We start from the raw sequence: 21772 nt of genomic DNA, 5'->3' as shown, positions 1-21772 counted from the left end.
CATCTTTGTCCTCCAAAAAAAGGCCTCTGAGGTGGAAATACATAAGAAGCACCGTAGTGCTTTTCTGATCCGGTGAAAGCAATATCCATTCATGCAATACCCGATACATCAACGCTGCACTATACTGTAATATTGTAACATTTATTGCTCAGATTCATCATACAGTTGGGCTGTTGTATCAATTTGAAACATTGAGTTATGTCGGGTAAATAAGCTCTCTCATTTGCTTTGTAATTAAAATTCATATTTAGAGGTTGCTATTATATTCACTAACTTAGTATTTAGAGCCAGATCCTTTACTGACGTGAGTGATAAAATACCACACTGTAAAAAAACAACCTCCATTACAAGTGAAAGTCCTGCTTTCCATACTTTTACAGAAGTAAATTAATTTAGGAGTAAAACAAACTTAATGGTCAAAGCACCTGCTATGCAGGAAAATGAGCTTTGTCGGAGTTAACTGTTGTAACATTAATTGTTTCTGATGTATTTAAGGCACAAAGTCATTTGAGCTATTTTAAATACTGTTACATAATGCATCACATTATATGCTCATAGGTTTAAAATCCTTTTCTGCAAAGTAACAAGCTGTCAAGTAGCTCGTAAAAAGTAGAATATTCACTCTGAAATCTAGTGGAGTCGCCTACGAGTACAGGGCAGCAGGAAATGAAATAACAAGTACGGTACAAGTACCTCTGACTTGTATAGTAATCGAGTAATTACACTTAGTTACTTTCCACTTATGCCACGAAGAAGAAGGAACATCTTCTTTGTACCACACACCTCCGGGACATGTGTTGCGTGTTCCGGCCGCTAGAGGGCGACATCGTCCCGTCCACGGCGGAGGTGTGCGGAAGTTGAGAGAGTGAGCGGCCTTACACGAGCGGAACGATGAGAGCTATCATCCAGAGGGTCACCAAGGCGACCGTGGCAGGTAAGGACCTGCGCGAGGTGGCATGCCTTCACCCCTTTAGTAGTGTCGCAAAACCGAGGCTGGCAGCGTTCGTTTATTAACGTCGCTGAGCGCGCGCGTTAGCTCACCTAGCTGGGTTAGCAATAGCACTAGCAGCTAAGTTAGACTCATGGCTCCAGAGACAGACGGTGGGGTTGCCTATCCGGAGGCTGGCAGGGGCTCCAAGCTCGGAGGAAACCAGCAAAGGGTATAGGATGAAATCCCCTGTCTGTCCCCTGTCTGTCCCCTGTACGTCTCCTGTCTGTCCCCTGTCTGTCCTCTGTCTATCTCCTGTCTGTCCCCTGTACGTCCCCTGTACGTCCCCTGTCTGTCCCCTGTACGTCCCCTGTCTGTCCCCTGTACGTCCCCTGTCTGTCTCCTGTACGTCCCCTGTCTGTCTCCTGTACGTCCCCTGTCTGTCCCCTGTCTGTCCTCTGTCTGTCCCCTGTACGTCTCCTGTCTGTCCCCTGTACGTCTCCTGTCTGTCCCCTGTATGTCCCCTGTCTGTCTCCTGTACGTCCCCTGTCTGTCCCCTGTACGTCTCCTGTCTGTCCCCTGTACGTCTCCTGTCTGTCCCCTGTACGTCTCCTGTCTGTCCCCTGTAAGTCTCCTGTACGTCTCCTGTCTGTCTCCTGTACGTCCCCTGTACGTCCCCTGTACGTCTCCTGTCTGTCCCCTGTCTGTCCCCTGTACGTCTCCTGTCTGTCCCCTGTCTGTCCCCTGTACGCCTCCTGTCTGTCCCCTGTACGTCTCCTGTCTGTCCCCTGTACGTCTCCTGGACGTCCCCTGGACGTCTCCTGTCTGTCCCGGCTGCTTGAAGACAGTAGCTGCTCATGTCCTCGACCCTTTTCTTCTGTCCCTGCAGTGGGAGAAGAAGAGATCAGTTCCATAGGACGAGGACTGTGCGTACTGCTGGGAGTGTCGGTGGAGGACACCCAGAAGGATGCGGACTACATGTGAGTGTTTGTGGGGCCTTCGACACCTTAACGGGCCCAGGCTACAGTTCAAATCATCAGAGGGAACACTCTGTGTCATGTGCAGTACCACACGGATGAGTTTGGAGTTATGAACTGATGTATCCTTAATTTTCTAAATTGTACTAATGTATTTTCGACTAGAGTTCACAACAAGATACAGTCAGTACAGACAAGTTTATCTTTAAAGGTCCCTTTAAGTACATTTCTTCTTTTATAGCTCACGTTTAAAGAATTAACATCAACTATTTAATGTAAGTTGTTTTGTTATCGGTTGATATTTTTATTTCATTGAGTTACACACAGAGTTTTTGTTTCGTGTGTTATTGCATTTACATGTTTTACATATAGGGGGCGTTTGCATTTAATAATCATAAACTTCCAGATGGTGGGACATTCCGAAGCTGATTCAAGTATTTGTAGACTCTAGTATGTTTTACTAGTTGTTCTAGTTTCTTTAGTATCTTTTACGTGTTAGAGCCCAGAAGGGGGGCTCAGTCCTTCTGAGGCCATGGGCAGCTGAACTCTTCTACTATTCCAGGCAACTGTTGGCTTCCATTCATTTCCTCACACACAGTGTTAAAGTCTTTAAATGTGTTAACATTGTGGAGTCCAACACACTGAACACCAGGAGTGCATTCTGTTTGTTTTCTGCAGTGCAGACTCATTGCCATGCAACGATGACTAAACATGACAAACGATGCAGACGTGAGGTTCACACTGATGGATTACAAGTGTGCTCGTTTTGATTCTCATGACATCCAGAAATGAACGTGAGTCAATAAGTGTCTGGAACAAAAGGGAAGGTACATAAAAACACCTCCGACTATATCGCGCATTAAAAATGATGAGCAAAGATAGAAAGTATCCATGGTTTGTAGTTAAGGAGCTCAAAACCATCAAAAGCAAGCAGAGCTTTAGAACTGATTCCTGCTTGAACTGCATTACTCCACCGTATTAGAACTGATCGACAACATAGACAACTAAATCCTTGTTGTGAGTGATTATATATATCAGTCAAGTTCCAAGTAGATCTTCATGTCCAAGCATGAAAAGCAACGATGTGTGGAGGACAGGTGATCAGTCTCCTAACGTGTGCTCTAAAGTCCTAAAGTCTCCGCTCGCATTGACCACATGGATCAGAGGGATTGTCCCAGTTTCCTCACCGCTGATCCTCGTGTGTTTTCAGAGTGAGGAAGATCCTCAACCTGCGGCTGTTTGAGGACGAGAGCGGCCGAGCGTGGACCAAAAGTGTCATGGACCGGGACTTTGAGGTGCTGTGCGTGAGCCAGTTCACGCTGCAGTGTGTTCTGAAGGGCAACAAGCCAGACTTTCACTCAGCCATGCCCGCGGAGCTCGCCCAGCCCTTCTACAGCAGCATCCTGGAGAACCTGAGGACCAGCTACAAGCCGGAGCTCATTAAAGGCGAGTGAACCTGTCGCTCACTGTTTCCTGCTGCTGCTGCTGCTGCTGGACCTCAGAGGAGAGCTGATAACACTTGGTGCATGCTTCTGATAGTGTCCCAGTTATCCCTACACATTAAACGTCAGCCCGGGGTCAGGTAGCCATTGTTTAGCATCTCTCCACAGGCGTGCATGTGTATCTGTCCGTCTGTCCACAGCTAATCTCTGCTACTGGACCCATCAGCGTGATAGTTAATTGTGCTCTTTCAGAACTGTATGCTCAAGGACCTCTTGTGGATTCTAGTGATTCACAATTAAAAACAACAACATTTGATTGACTGTTTTCTACCGTCATTGACTGCTCACTCCTCTAAACCGGCCGGTAGGGGCTTCAGTAGCAATCAGCCAGGCTAAGAACAAACCTCTCTAGTCTGTTACAGGTCACAGATTGACCTTTAGTTGTGTCTCAAAAGCTGACACCTCATTTTGAAGCAGAGCATCTGCAGATTAACTCCATACCCGATTGGGTTTGATCCACTAAAGTTAGGGAGGAACAACTGAGTGATTAACCTCTTTGTTGTTTGTTGAGGACACTTCTCTAGTTCTACGACATTGTGCTAGATTTTGTGAGGTCAGAGTTTGAAGTTTCCAAACAGTGAGGAGGTCACAATGAAGCTGGTTTCAACAGACACAGGAGGCCGGAGGACAAGACGGATAAAAAGAAAACTTGTTTCCAAGCTTATTAAAAAGTGAAGTGTTGAGGGTCACCATTATCGCCACCCACTCATACGTTTGGATCGGTGCCCTGCCCCTCTGCTATTTCATTGCAGTGTTCCCATCTCGGTGTAAGGCCTTCGGGGGGGGGGGGGGATTATCACGGCTCTGACGGCGCGGTGGTGACGGTGGCAGTTAATTGGGTCAGCCCACCGGGGAGCGGGTGCGAAGAACACCTCGTCCCAGCAAGGCAGGCATAAGGCTTCCTAATTAGCCCCCCCCCAGAGAGGAAATATGATGATGCAGCGCTTTTCCACCGCAGCCCACAGCTTCATTGTGCAGATGGTGTCATTACTCTCCTGCACTCTGTTTGAAGAAAGGAGAACATTTAAGTTTAAACTTCCTGTCCTCCTACAGCCCCTCCGTCTTCGGTCCCCAATGTCTCCAGGGTCCACGTCGTCCTACGTCCTCATGGGACATCGGCTGACGATGCCAAACAAACAGCGTGTACTGCCTCTTGACGTTAGGATAGGATTGGATTTGAATGCGCTGGGCTACTTAGATTTAGTAAAGTGATGCTAACAGATTTAACCTGGCTTCATCCTACGTCTCTGATGTCTGATTTCCAGCTCTCATTGTTGATGGCTTGTAAAATGTCTGTTTGTTTTTGTGTCTCCAGACGGGAAGTTCGGGGCCTACATGCAGGTCCAAATTCAAAATGACGGACCTGTTACTGTCGAACTGACGTCACCTACGGGCCCCTCAGACCCCAGACAGGTACGTTTTTTGAGGTTTGGATAAAGTGGATTGACAGAACAATTGAACTCAAGGTCCACTTATTAGCTCTCTACTGGAGCTTTCAACTGTATTCCACAGTCTCGTATAAGTTGATGGCGTTATCAGGGTTTAATTTACAGCTCAGAATAAAGCTAGTACACTGAGCTACATACACGGTTTCATACAGATTCAGAGTCATTATGTAATATGAACTGGCTTCTTCTTAGAGCCCCTTGAGGCAAATTTGTGCTAATGGGTCATAAAACTAAAATTGACTTGACTTCTCTTTGATAAATCTATCCAACTTAAAATCATTCAAAAAGTGTCATTCCTCTTTCCAGGGGCTCACTCTATTCCTCATTGTGAACCACTAGGTGGGGCTATTCCCTCCCTGTTGTGTGCAGTAACTCTTCTCAGGTTACATGTAGAGCAGTTTTTTTAATGATAATGATTTTGTTAAGAAACATGGATTATGCAAAGACAGAATTGAGAAAATTGTGGTTTATTTCGACTACCACTGACCTCTTTAATTATTATGTGGCTGTAAATATGAAATGAGCTCAACTGACTCTTAGATCAAGACTGATATTTTATAGTTTCTAAGAAGAAATGTACATCCAACATTTCAAAACTGCTCTAATGACGAACCAATAAAGAATTCTCACCATTTCTACAATTTGGAGCTGCTAGCTGCTGTCAGTGGAGAAGAGTTGGGTTTTCGGTTAAATGCTGTCAAATCTAAAGTCCTCTTGCTGGTTTCTCCAATCTCTAAAATAGTCAAACTTTAATGTTTTTTCCCTCCTGTTAGTTGTTTCTCTACGCCATGCGAGCTCTAAGAGCCATTACTTATGTCCAACATATCTTTGGATTTTTTATTAACATGACAAAGTCAAATCTGCCTGAGTTATTGGATGGGCTCTGCATCTTTTCCAAGATCCATGTCTGCCGTCCACCTCAGTGGGACTGATTCACTGTGAGGCCGTTCATGCATGTGCCCTGCTGTGTTGGGGAGGAGAGGATATCCGTGTTGCTGAAGTGAATAGTCGATTAATAGACGAGTTGATGTCAAATTAAGTTCTGACAATTTCTGATGGGCAGGGTTGAGTATTAATCCTCAATACTTTTTTGGTTCAGACCAAAATATGTCCAGAGCACCAGCTGGTGAAGACGCTCGAGTACTGAAAGTTTGCATTGAATGTCTGGTCAGATTCCTTCACTCTGATCTGGGATCAGGACGTTTCTGAGTTAAGCAACATTTAACTGAGGTAAAGTTCTTAAACTTAAACTTTATTATATTCAGCGTAATGTACATACGTATGAAATTTAACCTCTGCATTAACCCATCCCTAGCTTATTGGGAGCGGTTAGGGGTTCAGTGTCTTGCTCAGGGACACTTCGGCACGCGACACGTAGCAGCCAAGGATGGAACCGCCAACCTGGCGTTACCAGACGACCCTCTCCACCCCATGAGCCACGGCCACCCATGTTGTGTCAAAACATTATCTTTGGGTTGTCCGTCTGTCCGTCTCTCACATTTTGGGCTATAACTGCAGAGTTGATACACTATGACAATTTCACACAAATGTCTAAAATGATAAAGTGATGACATTTTAGACAGACATGGATGTAAACTGCAACATTCAACCTTAAGGCGGAAATTCTAGTTTAAAACTAATATTTATTTTAGTATTATTTCAATTAATTGAAAAAGATTGCGGGCTGGTGGTGGCTAACACTGTTGCCTCACAGCATGAGGGGCAGTCGGCATGTTCTCCCTGTCTCAGTGTGGGTTCTCTCCGGGTTCTCCGGCTGACATGCAACTTAATGTTAATTGAAGACTCTAAATTGCCCGAAGGTGTGGATGTGAGTGTGAGTGGTTGTCTGTCCTGTCCAGGATGTAACCCGCTACCGCCCAATGTGAGCCGGGATCGGCTCCAGCCCCCCGTGACCCTGAACAGGACAATCGTAACTTTTTAGGATAAGCGGTTAAAGATAATGAATGAATGGGTGGATGGATGAAAAAGTTAGCTCCCCCCCCCGTTTGGAAGCCAAAACAATGTGTTTCCATCAACTTGTAACAACATTAGTTTCATTAGTTGCTGTTGTGCCAAAAATAGAATGCAAGCATAATTTAGCTCAAACTGAGTTTTGAGACTGAACCGACACAAGGCTCTCCTCCTCCACTGACAGTGAACTCCAGGGCCAGAGCTTCTTCATGCGTTTGATTTCCTTCCCTGTCGTTTTGCTCTCTGAGTAAATGATGCTAAGCTGAATCTTGATAGCTCTCCTAGCATGAGAGCACTCCTCATTATTACAAACGCAGTCAGTAATTGATCTTTTTCACAGCAGGAAAAGCACATTGGAACTATTTGATGGCAGTGTTCCAGCTATTAATGCAATATAAAGTAGGAGTTAATAATGTTTGACTTAATCCTGTGTTTGATAATAACACTCTGCATTCACTCCACATTGCTCCTCCTGTAACTCAGTTTGGGATGGACTGTATTGATAATAATGAAAATGCATTTTTTTGTACAGGTATGTTAAGTTATTATTCTTAGATAATTAAAACCCAACTACAATAACTAGTAAATGTCCCCGCTGTTGGACTATGAAAGGATTATCTTATAATGGTTAGTTTCACCTCTACATCTCTTTCATGAAGCACCACCTCTATCAGCCTCTTACTCCAGGAGACGTTCATATATTCGTCCTCCTGAATGGATTCTGGTCACTGCTGTGGAACCCGGCCAGCGTCCTCATGCTGTGGCTTCAGGCCGGCTTTGGCTGCCGTCCCCTCGGTGGCCTTGACTCTCGAGCCCAAAGGGAGGGATGTTAAGCAGTGCTCAGAATTGTAATCTTGTCTGTTTGGGAATTTTTGCTGTGGAGGCCGACGAGCCAAAGCTGAGGCTGAACATGAGGGATAAAAGGCCAGCCAACAGGCTAAACTTGGCACGGGGGGGGAAATGAAGCAATGGCCAACAGACACTGTTCCATTCTTTCCATGAATCAGGGATTTAGTCCTCTGCAGGGTCAAGCGGCCAGCAAACAATGGTGTTATCCAGAGCAATGAAAATCATGCCGTCTGGATGTTGCCTTTGGGACGCTGAACGACTGGGGTCCATAGCAGAGGGGTCCTTTTCTGAAGGTTGATCACCTGACTGTGCATTTTGTTTTGGGGCTCTGGGCTGAAACCCAACACACACAGAAAGGATGGAATGTTTGATCATGTAAGGTCAGGTTTCTATCGAGTTGGGATTCAGAGTTTTGGGGTTTGTAGCTTTAAAGGAAATGTTAATTCAGCCAGCACCACTTTAAGCAAAGAAAACTTTGATTTCCATTTGCTCTCACGTAAGCACATGGAAGGGCGTGCTTATGTAAAAAGCCTAAGGGGACAGCAGCTGCAAAGACCCCCAAGGATACAGAACGGAGCCGGCATCAGTGACAACAGAAGTGACATTGGTTAAGTCAGACACAGCAGGAGGGGTGGAGGAGGGGTGAAGAGGATTGTTGTAAGCGGCCTGCAGAGGAAGCAGCAAGGGTAGCAGGCTGAAGCAGCTTAAATAGGGGTCCTGTATGAGAATTTGATGCATAGAAGTGAACCAGCTGATCCATCAGCTGATGTAGTACAAACATCTTCAGTACAACTGTACCATTTCAAACTCTTCTGCAGAAACTGACTAACGCTTGCACAGGAGTCATGTTACTCCGGGATGAATGAGACTTGGATTATTCTGCATGAGTTGTGTGAGATTTTGTAAACGGACGTTTGCATGTAGTTTTGCTTTTGTTGAACGTGGCCCACATTTACTTTAATTTGTCAAGACCAATCGCCGTTATTTTGTATTCTTCATTCACAGAGGATCGCGAAACAAAGTTTTCTTCTGGAATTCAAGGTAACACGGGGCGAGTATCTGATATACAGATGATCATTTTGGGGTGAAGGAATTCTTTAACATTAGAGATTGAAATGTTGAATGCTTGAAGAGGAACGTGTACGTTTGTTCACAGCGGTATCAACAAAGTCAGCAGGCCTGGTTTGATACCACAGCGTGTAAATGGGTTCAAATGGGAATGACACTGATTTCTTTGGCTCCTCTTTGAATAATGTAATGTCTTATGCAATGCTTTGGATTTTCAAGATGACATTTAGTTCATAAATATTTCCCAGCCGCCATTAAAGTTTTAGCACCTGTGTTTACAGGCCCCTTTTCAGATGGACGCTAGCATACTGTTGTTGTGTTTCATGGGCCGTGAAGAACACAATGAGGAAAGGAGGAGCTCTTTGACTGGAGTACTGACTACCGAGTGGCACTGTGAACTGTTATTTTGGAGTGTGTGCGAGGCTGGGCATGTAGTCACAACAATGGACTCGTTGAAGTGAGCATATGACGTTCCAGAGCAGCTCTTGGTGAGGAGAGAGTAGAAGTGGTTGTACTTCCACAAAGACAAGTCAGATGTGGAGTGCTGGTCTGTGCCGCTGACGTGTTTCTCCGTCCTTGTTTAAGTAATTTCACTAATTCTCATGCACCTTTGGGTGAATACTGAACATGCTGCAAATGTCATGATCTGCAAGTCATGATGCAGCACGTTCATGATGTGAGCCATCAGGAACCCCAGACGGATAAGGTCTCAGTTCCAGTTCTGCCAAAGCGGATGTATTTCTACAACTTAACTTCACACAACGTTTCTTTTCATATCTTAAGAAAGGTTACTCCTCATTTTATGAGCGCTTGCCTAGGAAAGCCATTTTTCTTTCAATATAAACTTGCGTCTTTAAAGGGAAATACTTTATATATATATATACTGTATATATCAACTTGACTTCTTCTGTTTTGTAGGGAATCCTAATATTCAGTATGCAGTGTGTCAGTGTGCAGTGTGTCTGTGTGCAGTGTGTCTGTATGCAGTGTGTCTGTATGCAGTGTGTCTGTGTGCAGTGTGTCTGTGTGCAGTGTGTCTGTGTGCAGTGTGTCTGTGTGCAGTGTGTCAGTGTGTCTGTGTGCAGTGTGTCAGTGTGCAGTGTGTCAGTGTGCAGTGTGTCAGTGTGCAGTGTGTCTGTGTGCAGTGTGTCTGTATGCAGTGTGTCTGTATGCAGTGTGTCTGTATGCAGTGTGTCTGTATGCAGTGTGTCAGTGTGTCTGTGTGCAGTGTGTCAGTGTGTCTGTGTGCAGTGTGTCAGTGTGCAGTGTGTCTGTGTGCAGTGTGTCTGTGTGCAGTGTGTCTGTATGCAGTGTGTCAGTGTGCAGTGTGTCTGTGTGCAGTGTGTCTGTATGCAGTGTGTCAGTGTGCAGTGTGTCTGTGTGCAGTGTGTCTGTATGCAGTGTGTCAGTGTGCAGTGTGTCTGTGTGCAGTGTGTCTGTATGCAGTGTGTCTGTGTGCAGTGTGTCTGTGTGCAGTGTGTCAGTGTGTCTGTGTGCAGTGTGTCTGTGTGCAGTGTGTCTGTGTGCAGTGTGTCTGTGTGCAGTGTGTCTGTATGCAGTGTGTCTGTGTGCAGTGTGCAGTGTGTCTGTATGCAGTGTGTCAGTGTGCAGTGTGTCTGTGTGCAGTGTGTCAGTGTGCAGTGTGTCTGTATGCAGTGTGTCAGTGTGCAGTGTGTCTGTATTCAGTGTGTCAGTGTGCAGTGTGTCTGTATGCAGTGTGCAGTGTGTCTGTATGCAGTGTGTCTGTGTGCAGTGTGTCTGTGTGCAGTGTGTCTGTATGCAGTGTCTGTGTGCAGTGTGTCTGTATGCAGTGTGTCTGTATGCAGTGTGTCAGTGTGCAGTGTGTCTGTGTGCAGTGTGTCAGTGTGCAGTGTGCAGTGTGTCTGTATGCAGTGTGTCTGTATGCAGTGTGTCTGTGTGCAGTGTGTCTGTGTGCAGTGTGTCTGTGTGCAGTGTGTCTGTATGCAGTGTGTCTGTGTGCAGTGTGCAGTGTGTCTGTATGCAGTGTGTCTGTATGCAGTGTGTCTGTATGCAGTGTGTCTGTGTGCAGTGTGTCTGTACGCAGTGTAGTGCCTCTTTAAAAGGAGATTGGTATTGTTCTGGGTTTAAATGAATGCTATGTATTATCATGAGCGGGACATGGACATCAATTGAATGTAACTCCTTTTCCTCTTCAGAGACGTCTAAATGTTCTTAGGGACAATTTTAGGGCATGTGTGATTATACATGATTTGAACTGGAAGATGACAGTTTTTTTTACAAATCAAGCTTTCCTGTTTCCTCAGCTGTCAAAGCAGGAGAAGCAGCACCAGAGGAAAGAGAAGACGCGCTCCAAGGGCCCCTCAGAGTCGAACAGGGAAAAAGGCGCTGTGCGTTCCCGACAGGACCCCAATGCCAGCAGTGGGGCCGACGGTGACGTGTCGTCAGAAAGGGAGCCCTAGGTAAGCAGGGTGAGGGAGGCGTACACATGTAATACATGTTGAAACACACACCAGGTGTCTGCAGGTGTTAGTTATTTGAGGTCTGAAATCATTCACCATGTTAGTATACAGGATCATCTCTTAAAGGTATAATGTGCCTATTCTCTCCCATGAGTTGTATGTACTTTCATTATCTCAAATGTTTCAACAATGTTCAAACCCAGAGAAATCTGATTGACATTGTCAAATCTGTTCTCGTTCACCTTTTAAAGCAAAAGAGGAAAATAACACACTGTTAGATTACAGTATGATTAACACCTTTCATTTATAGATGTAGAGTTATATTGATTCATTATAAGTAGTCTGTTTTAGCTCAATTCAATGGCAGATGTTTTAATGGACCAGTTCGACTGAAATTTGCAGAAACCCTGACACCCAAGAGAAGTTACAGCTGTGCCTTATCACGAGAAATTGCAGGTTTTTTTATGTCTTTCACACTGGAAACAAAAATGGTTCGCTCACATTTTTGAGTTGCAAAGGATCGGCACATTTCCGTAAACTTTCTCGCCTTTTTAACAGTGAACTTATTGGGGGGGAAATACACAAAAAAAGCAATACTAGGTCTTATGGCATGTTTTGGTTCAAAGTCGGCCCATCCAGTTTAATAGTAACCATGCACTACATTCAGCAGCGCACTCTTCATCACATGCACAGATCATTTGGCAGCGTCCTATTAAATAGGAATTCAGTAAAATCACAACCCTCATTCTCCCATCGCACATGTAGCCCACATCACTGCCAACACCGCTGCACTGTCTGAGCCTACAGGCTCCATGCTGTCAGCAAACGTTTTATTATACTACTTTTGCGACTAAGCTGACTTTATCAATCCACTTATTCAACAAGCATAACCATCATATAAACCAGTCATTTGCAAAACAAGACCAGCTGTCAAAACCATTCTAGTATGGAGCGACGACGCTGCTTCACTTCAGCAGGACTGCTTTGAAAGCACGGACTGGGAAGTGTTTGCACAGGGAGCTGACCTGGAGGAGTACATCTCGACTGTCCTGGCTTACCTACTCTTCTGCACTGAGACAGTAACGACCACCAAAACCAGCAAAGTGTTCCCAAATCAAAAACCCTGGCTGGACAGAAGCACGCGGTTACTGCTTGGAGCAAGAGACGCTGCCTTCAGGTCTGGTGACATACCGGCCTACAAAAGTGCTCAGGGGGGACCTGAAGAAGGGCACCAGAGAGGCCAAGATACAAACAGCGCATCAAGGGACACTTCGAGAACAACAACCCCCGGAGCATGTGGAGAGGAACTAAAACCCTGACTGACTACAAGAGCAGCACTACACAGATCAGTCAGCACAGTGACCTCCCCGACACCCTGAACTGCTTCTTTATCCGCTTTAATAGACAGCGGAGCAACAGCTGAGAAGACCCAGCCCAAGGAGGAGCAGACACTCTTCCTCCAGCACCACCAGGTGAGGTCCGCTCTGAGGAGGGTCGACATCACCAAGGCAGCGGGACCAGACAAGGTGTCGGGCCGCATACTGAAGACCTGTTCCGACTTCCGACCAGCTAGCACAGGTGTGTTCACCAACATCTTCAACCTCTCCCTGCAATAAGCTGCAGTCCCCACCTGCCTCAAATCCACCACCATTGTCCCTGTCCCGAAAAAGACCGCAGTCACCTACCTCAACGACTACCGCCCAGTCGCCCTGACCCCAGTCATCACGAAGTGCTTCGAGAGGATGATACTGTCGCACATCAAGGACGTCCTCCCAGCTGACCTGGACAGCCACCAGTTTGCGTACCGAGTGAACAGATCTACAGAGGACCCTCCATCACACTCCATACAGCCCTGTCTCACCTGGAATACCCTAACACATACGTCAGGATGCTCTTCATTGACTTCAGCTCTGCCTTCAACATCATCATCCCCCATAAACTGGTGCATAAACTCTAAAACCTTGGACTCTCTACCTCACGCTGTTCATGGATTCTGGACTTTCTCTCAAACAGACCATAGAATGTCAACATGGGGAACCTGACATCGACAACCACCATCCTGAACACTGGTGCACCGCAGGGCTGTGTGCTCAGCCCGGCCCTCTTCACCCTCTTCACCCAGGACTGCTTCCCCACCTATTCCTCCAACACAATAGTGAGATTTGCCGACGACATCACTGTGGTGGGACTCATCTCCAACAACGACGAAACAAACTACAGACAGGAGGTCCAACATCTGGCTGAGTGGTGCTCGGAACACCGCCGAGACCAAAGAAGTCATAGTGGACTTCAGGAGATCCAGGAAGACCATACCTGGCTGCCTCCAGAAGAAGGCCAGCAACATCTGCAAAGACATCACACACCCGGGTCACTCTCTGTTTGTTCCCCTGCCATCAGGAAGAAGATACAGGACTATCAAAACCCGGACTAACAGGCTGAGGAACAGCTTTTTCCCCAGAGCGGTTTCCTCCATCACCCCCCCACCCAGCTCACACCGGACAATGCTGCGGAGAAACACAGATAGGCAATAAAACGACACTTTAACAAAGCATTTTTTTCACTTTAAAGCCATTGATGCCTGTGTTTTATCTTGTATATATTTTGTAATGTCTTGTTTTAAATCAGTCCTACTCCCATTTATTTCGATAGTATATTCTGTCAAGGACAATACGTCAGTTTTAAATGTGCAGTGAAAAGAGAAAAGAGGTGTCGTTCACCTCAGCATCTCTCTTTTTCACCTCTCCTTTTCCTGCCTGCTCTCTTTCATATTCTTGACGTTGCAGTAAAACTCAGCAAACAGATCTGTTTGTTTCTCATGCTCTGGCTCATATAGTGGGGATGAGGAGGGCTTTGGGTTGCTCCTATTTGCCTTCAGTAGTTGTTTACTAGTGCAAAAACAGAGGAGGAGGATAAAGAGCACTGAGTCATCTCTCTCCGTGTCCCTGCTGCTGTGGCACCTCTTTGGCTGATAAGCAGTCTGGCGCTGCAACCCAACTGTGACAGTGACGGTCCTACTTCCTGTTCCGCTGTTCACACCCACTGTCAGACACCAGTGGGAACATCTTAAAGTGCACCATTGAAGTGTGTTGCATTCATTTTGACGGTACAGTTTTATCCGTTCTATAAGGCCTCCATAAACACACACGTCCTGTCCCGTGTGGGACCTTGTAAAGCATACTTTATACTCGCCGTGGTGAAGCCGGTTCCAGGTAATCCCTGCCGACACGCGGGGCACGAAGGCTCCGCAAAGTGGTCGCGGCCGCCTGGTCGTGCACCTCTGAATTTATTTGTAATTTGGCGCTGCCTACGATCACGTGACTGTCACAGATAGTTAAAGGATAAAAGCACTGATTACATGTCTGGGGATTATACAAAGAAGGTCAGCTCGTTTTTTAAATGCTTTAGAAACAGGAGGTCTTAAAAATCTACATCTGAGTAAATATTTCGAATCGAGTAGTTAACAGGATATTCAACCTTTGTTTCTTCATAATATATTTAATGCTCGACTTGTTTCTTTGAAGGGTTTGTTGAAAGGCAATAAAGTAGTTAATGCCTGTTACAGCTACATTCTACATGTATATCTCTGGATTACACTCATTGTCTTTTTGATTCTTCACAGTTCATTTTGTTTGTACGCCCTCTGCTGTTAATAATAATGCAACGAACAGCGCAGAGAGTGTAAACGCCTCCGTTCATGCCTCGTCTGCGGAGTACAAGCAATGCTTAAGCCCGTAGTCCCATCTTCTTCTGCAGGGGGCCCGTGCACTGTAATCCCCAAGTGCATGTTGGGTAAGACATAGAGGCTTCAGCGCCTCGTTACATAAGGCCTTTTAGTCTGACAGAGAGCCAGATCGAGGGAGACGGGAGAAAGAGAGGGAAATGAGAAAGAAGCTAAAAGAATAAAGTCTGAGTTGTCCAGAGAGTTCTTTGTTTTTTCATCTGGCACACAGCACTTCTGGAAATGTGTGTGCTATGGTGGAAGAGCGACGTTTGGATGTCAGCGAGATGTCAGACAAGGGGCTTGCTTGCTTGACTCTGTCGCTGCATATTTTAAAGAGAGACCTGGTTTGCTTGGCCTGACTTAAACATGAGCAGCGTTGGCTTTCCTCTCAGTGACTCATCTGTGACAGTCCTCCGTCACCTGCTCTGCTCTTCCTTCCTCGCTGCCTACAATGTTCTGATGTTGACATGAACATCTTATATGAATGTGTCAGCTGTTGGCGATTCCTATCCCGCATTGTCAATTGCAAAACTGTCACATATATATTCAGAGAGTGGATGTAACTTCCATGTTTCAATTTTCATATGTCTGCTTTCACAATGTTGTGCCTTTTTTATTGATTAACCCTTACAGTCACATTGTTCATCTGTGAAACTTTGATGATAAACAATAAAAAAGTAATTCCAGTTACCTGTTTTTGTCACTGTTCACTTCATCTGGTCACCTATAATGCTGTGGATTAAGTCAATCTTTCTTTACAGCCGTGCTAATTATTATTGGTAGTATTTAGCAAAGACAGAGATGTGAAAGTTGTCCCTCGTAGAGAATTATCACCAAACGTTGCACTTCCCCTGAGCTATGAGAACTGTTTGAGCGTCTTTCAGCCAATAGCTTTTGGTTTTCTGGCCCACAAGTTTGCTCACAGAAACGGAAGAAATAGAGAGTGAATACTGGACTGAAAGAATGCTGCCCCCTATTGGCTGGATGTGGAATAGGTGTGCTACTGTAACTGTTTGCTAACATGTTCGTCATTACGTTAAAAGGTGAAGATATGTTGATAATATGTCACTGTTAACACAGACTGTTACACTCATGTCTTACACATGCAATTCATTTTAATGTTTAGCCCTCTTATCTTTTGTTTGTTTAACAATATTATACAGAAGCAATAAAAAGTGTCCTTTTTCATTCAAATATGCTCAAGAGTTTAGCTGCGACCGCCTCGCTTGGTCTGCTACGACCATAAGCTTATTGCGGCTAATGTTAGCAACCTTAATACTTATTATTGATTAATGATAGTACAAATGAGAAGAGCCAGAGACCAAAAATGATTCTGTTCTCTCTCATGCAGATCTCAAACCGGGGACGTAGCCGTGAGCTCAGTTCCCTCAGGAAGGCCTCAATCCTCAGTGACTGACACCTGATGGTGGACCGTCCTCCTTCCTCTGGCCTGGAGCAGAGCATCGTCCCCCCGCCGGGGTCCTCCACAATCAGATAGGACTGGCAAGGTGTAAAGTAAAGAGGCAATGTGTCACCTCAAGACTGCCCAGTCTTCTTCGATTGATGTAGGACTGAACAGGGGTGCAGAGGGGGTGGAACAGACATCACAGCACTAGACTGTGTGGCTCAGTGTCTTTCTCCTCCGGCCGATCTTTCCAGGTGTCTACCTCTATCCTGCTCTGTCTCTCTCCGTCTTTCTTTTTCAGATTCTCCCTGCCTGTCTCACTCTCTCATGGGACTGTCCTTGAAGCATAACTCAGATCCAAGTCCGTGGCTTATAGTGAGCACGAGGACAGTGGTATCAGTATATCAAAACGTCAGTGACACCTTGGTTTGTGTGTAATGTCTGTCATTAAAGGTTATTGTACCTGTATGAAAAGGCTATGTTTTGAGGCCCAACTGCTCCAGCACACAGGTGCTCTGTGAAAGAAATGTATGTCTTATAGCTAAACAGCATCGCAACAAAACACAAGGCCTCGGACTCTGACCTACCGCCCACATCAGCTCTCTAACTCATGCTTTCTAGAATATTGGCAATATGTTAAGAATGATCTTTAGAGTGCAGAAACTAACTGTGATTTCAGTTGGACCTCAAAATAAAAGACCGATCTGAATGTCTCTTCTATATGATGAAATCCTCACTTTTCCAGTGCTTGTGCACATTTGTTTGTGCATCTGGAGAGCCTACCAACCCACAAGCTGGTAAAGAAGATGACCCAGTCAGTTTGTGGTGGGCTGCCTGCATCGGAAATCACGTGATTCAACAAGCCAATCAGATTCAGCTCCCCTTCCTGTGTCACACGCAGGCTCATTAGAATATACCGGCCACAGCGTGGCTGTGGTGGAATAGTGTTTTTTGCTTCGGAAGGTTCCTCTCTGAAGTGAAATGATCTGAAGTGTCTAAGTGTCCGTCATGATATTTCTCTAAAAGCTAAGGAAAGGTGCTTCAATGCTTCCTTTATTAGCTCCTTCCTTGCGGCGGCAACATTTAAAGTGACGCACCATTCGGCCGTCCATGAAAACAAACAATATGTTTATCTTACACAGGTTTAATAATTATACTTATATAGTCCTAAAGTAATGGGATTTATGTTGATAAATATGAACAGACGGTAACAATCCTTACAGTTCATTTCTATGTATTTATTTACTTCAAACATGTAACAAATAAGAATACAAAATATAATGTATAGTAACTATAGCAAACTGTTAATGAACAAATTCTCAATAACAAGAAGCATCCTTAAAAGATATACAGGACTGTCTCAGAAAATTAGAATATTGTGATAATCCCCATACGTGTGATTTAGTTTACTGAACCAAGCTGAGTGTTTTTCAAGGCTCAGGAAACCCTTGCAGGTGTTTCGAGTTAATTAGACGATTCAAGTGATTAGTTGAATACCCTACTAGTATACTTTTTCATGATATTCTAATATTTAGAGATAGGATATTTGAGTTTTCTTAAGCTGTAAGCCATAATCAGCAATATTAAAAGAATAAAAGGCTTGCAATATTTCAGTTGATTTGTAATGAATCCAGAATGCATGACATTTTTGTTTTTTTAATTGCATTATACAAAATAAAGAACTTTATCACAATATTCTAATTTTCTGAGACAGTCCTGTATATACTTATATATATATATATATATGATATATTGTTAACTCTACATCATTGCACAGAGGATATATTGATGTTGAATGAGTGACTTGTTTCTACTGAAGCATGTTGATTGTTGTGTGACAGCAGCAGGAAGGAAGGAGCTCCTGCATGGATTACAATAATAGATTTCATGGGGTCATATTTTAGTTGTGCTTTTTGTGGTCCGTTGTAGTTTCTCCATGCATGGCAGACCTACGTCAGTGACCTCCACCGTCGTCTCATAATGACGTGGTTTAGTGAAAGTGGAGGGGATGCTCTAAACTCCACGGCTGTCTTTTCCTAACTCCTCATGAACTCTCATCTTTCCTTGACCCCATGATGTTCTCCATAGAGGCTCAAGGAGGAGTGGTTAGGAATAGACGGTAGGAGGTCATTTTTGGACTTGTGGACCGCAGCCCTTGAGATCTACCTTTGCAAAGGTGCACCATATTTTAAACGCAAGCCAATCAAAGCAGACTGGGCTTTTCATGAGAGGGGGCTTAAAGAGACAGACGCTAAAACGGAGTGTTTTAAGACGGGGGAATTCATGAATATTCGGACAGACAGTATGAGAAAAAAATGGTAAAGACGTTCTAGAAGAAAAATACCAGTATGAACCTGAAAATGAGCGTGCTTAGTCTCCTTTAAACTGTTCCTTGTTGCCCCTCCAGACCCCCTGAGAAAATGATCGTTTTGACTGCAGTCCATTTATCGTAACTTGGTCTCAGTGACGACGAGTCAGTTTGTCTCAATGACGTGTCCTGTGATGAGGGGCCAGCGGTGCTTCAGCATCACTCAACACTGGCAGCAAAAACACAGAGTATTTATTCATGTTTTTGGTTATTACACTGTCCTGCCGTCACTGGACAGATCTGAATGTACATTTTATTTCCACTTTACAAAGATGTCATTAGTGATCCATGCTGTGCTTTGCTTTATTCCACTCTGCTTTGTGTGATGCAAGAACAGAGACGCTTGTCCTTATTTCTCCTTTCAGCACCACCACCTGGCCCGTCTATTCTGTCCCAACTTTATTTTTTTTAATTTTAGTTCAGTGAGCTATTCCTGGCCGACCATGCCGTATCCCTGCACCCCTTTTTCTCTGTCCCTCCAGTGGTGCTGAGCTGAGGTCTCTCCATGTTGTGGTGGAGAGCAGCAGGAGGCGGAGAGGAGCTGCTGCATGGTGGACATGACCCAAATATGTCTGCTCTCTGCTAGCCTTAGTGCTGCTTCAAAGTTGGCTAGAACTGCAACTTGTGCTCTGCAATGACTGCATTGTGATCCCAATGCCAGACAGGCTTCACAGTACAGAGGAAGAAGTAGAGTGTGAGGGCCTCGGATTATTGATGTACTGTACCACATCTGAGGTAGCGGCTGTAACGGGGCGAGAACAGGGAGTGTGAGCAGAGCAGATGTTCACGGTTTGTCTCTGCAGTCACCTGTGTTTGTGTGCTGGGTGGACGCCCTGAGCCGCGGGGCGGGGCAGTCAGACATGGGAAAGTGGGTTAAATTCCAGGCATTCTCTTCCATCTGAAGCCACACTGTTTCTGGTTTGTCTTCTCTCCAACTTATCTTACATCTTGTGCGTGTGTGAGAGTCCTTTGCCAAGCCCACTGGCTATGGAAAAACAATTTAACTGGATTTAATTTGTTGCCCCCCCACCCCCTCCCTTCCTCTTCCCTCCTTCCCCCTACTTTGTGTGCCTCTGAGAGGTTGGGAATTCATCTCGCTTGGTAACTCCATGCCCAGTCTGAGCTCCCTTTGCAACTCGGACAGGCCAGGTTTCATGGCAGCTTTAAGGTCACCAATCACGGAGGGGGGGGTTGCCATAAGGGATGCTCATAGTGTGTTTATCTTATTTGGAAACTAACTGTATTTAGACACATACATGTGGATTATTTATCTTAAAACATGTTTTCTTGCTTTCCCTCCCTCTTTCTTGTCTTTTATTCTATTGGTCTAAGCTCCATGCTCCGAAGGGTTAAAACACAAAGAAACCATGTTGCCTAGAGCCCTGACCACTTTTTCCATTCTTGCTGGAAAGTTTCCAGTGCTATTTATATGAAACCTCAGGCCCGACAATCAACAAACCCATTTGGACTGTATAAAGTTTGATCCACCATCCGAAAGTTCTCTTTCACTATCACACATGGCAGACGCACCGTGAAATCCCAACATGTACAAGGAGCCACAAGAGAAACAATCCATATGACCTAACTAGCATTGTGTAGAGACCACAGCTAATCTGTGCTGAGAGAGTCTTCCTCTTATTTTAGCCCAAATGTCTGAAGAGAAACAGAAGCAGTGGTTACTGACTTTTGGCTGGAATACTTACATATTTTAGAATGATAACATTATTATTGCTGGTGTTGTTATAAGACAGCCGATACAGCTATGAACAAACCTTTACGTCATCTCCTTCATCAATTAGACAGTCCCAGAGGAGGCCAGACGTTTGGTTTTGTACCTGAACTTACCTGATTGGACTAGTTGTGAATTTTGTTTATAGGCTCAATGAAAAACTGCCAAACATATACAAGTACAAATTACTATATGCAGTAAATTGTACCTGCATTTAAAATAAACTGACATTTCTTCACTCATTCATTCATGGAAGCCTTATTTGGAAGAGAAAGGTTTCCTTCCTTCTGTGGTAGAAATCCTCATAATCTGGCCAATCGATGCCTTTTCCCATTGGGCAGCTATCATAACCACTGGGCTGTATCACTGCTGTATAGACCCTTTTTACAGATCAAAAACATTTGTGTGTATGTTGTCAACAGAAGTGTTGTTGTGTCTCAGCCAGCCGGACGAGTTAGAATCTTGTTTTCAGCATCTAAATGTCTGGTTGTTACATGTTTGCTTTGTCAGAACCGACTCAAGTTCTACAGAATTCAGTCAGGATCACAACCTTTTCAAGGTGTTTCAGTTCAAGCAGTGAGCGTGTTAACTGGTGACTCTCAGCCGAATGCGTCCGTGGTTGCTCGCAGTAACTTATACTTCATTTAATGGTTGGTAGATAATAAACATAGTCTTTTACCAGGACACCTACATGTTCTGTTGGTGTTTTCAACAGCTGCCGTCACACATTGTGCTGTGAGAGTCACGAGTTAACACGGTCACTAGTTAAACAGAAACACCGGTGGCTTCTATGGCTGCAAGCTATTACACATGTTGACTACCACTGTCCATTTTAAAAGTGAATAAAGTCCCACCTCTGAGTCTCTGTCCTGGTGTTTGATGGTTTCCACCAGATACATGTTGATACCTGCACACTAGCTAATGTGTTGTAGAATTCTGGAAAGGCTGTGTGTTTAGGTACAGTCACCATCTTTGCTGGTTAATGCTCTTATGTAGCTCTACAAGCTGTTTCACTCAGCTGTACTTCCATTGCTGAACTGTGTGTGCACACTTGTATATGTCATCATTGTTTTCAAACTGGAAAAAGGGTCCAAGCGCACTGTATACATGTGTAGCCTGGACCAAGCAGCAGACAGACACGGTGAGCTCAGTGGAGCATTTAGCTAAATATTGAGATGAAATGTTGCTGTTGGTCTTAACTTCATTGGTCTAATGGCCTATAACACACCTGTTTCTTTGTGTCTGCTGGATGTGGAACATGTTCATCATATCAACCTCACTGATGTGTTTACAGATTGCCCTACGTGGGCAGAGCATCTAGTCTTGCAGCTTTATGGATGGCCACCTTAACTTTGACTGCACATT

General features: G+C 44.8%; 1 protein-coding gene across 1 annotated transcript; it reads left to right on the top strand.

Annotated features, from left to right (window-relative positions):
* Positions 1-838: 838 nt before the first annotated feature.
* Positions 839-17155, top strand: dtd1 (D-aminoacyl-tRNA deacylase 1). The gene is made up of 6 exons (XM_079158818.1): positions 839-934; positions 1818-1908; positions 3116-3351; positions 4723-4820; positions 11029-11184; positions 16257-17155. The coding sequence occupies exons 1-5, from the start codon at positions 892-894 to the stop codon at positions 11182-11184; spliced, it is 624 nt and encodes a 207-aa protein (XP_079014944.1). The 5' UTR covers positions 839-891; the 3' UTR covers positions 16257-17155.
* The last annotated feature ends 4617 nt before the right edge of the window (positions 17156-21772 follow it).

The sequence above is a fragment of the Pholis gunnellus genome (assembly GCF_910591455.1).
Source record: "Pholis gunnellus genome assembly, chromosome: 5".
Lineage (NCBI taxonomy): Eukaryota > Metazoa > Chordata > Actinopteri > Perciformes > Pholidae > Pholis > Pholis gunnellus.
This window is presented reverse-complemented; position numbering and strand designations above follow the sequence as displayed.

Bases quoted from the DNA above. Each gene is read 5' to 3' on its own strand.
- dtd1 (XM_079158818.1), top strand. From the start codon at position 892: ATGAGAGCTATCATCCAGAGGGTCACCAAGGCGACCGTGGCAG. The intron at 1,909-3,115 runs GTGAGTGTTTGT...GTGTGTTTTCAG, and splicing joins CAGAAGGATGCGGACTACAT to AGTGAGGAAGATCCTCAACC. The intron at 4,821-11,028 runs GTACGTTTTTTG...CTGTTTCCTCAG, and splicing joins GCCCCTCAGACCCCAGACAG to CTGTCAAAGCAGGAGAAGCA.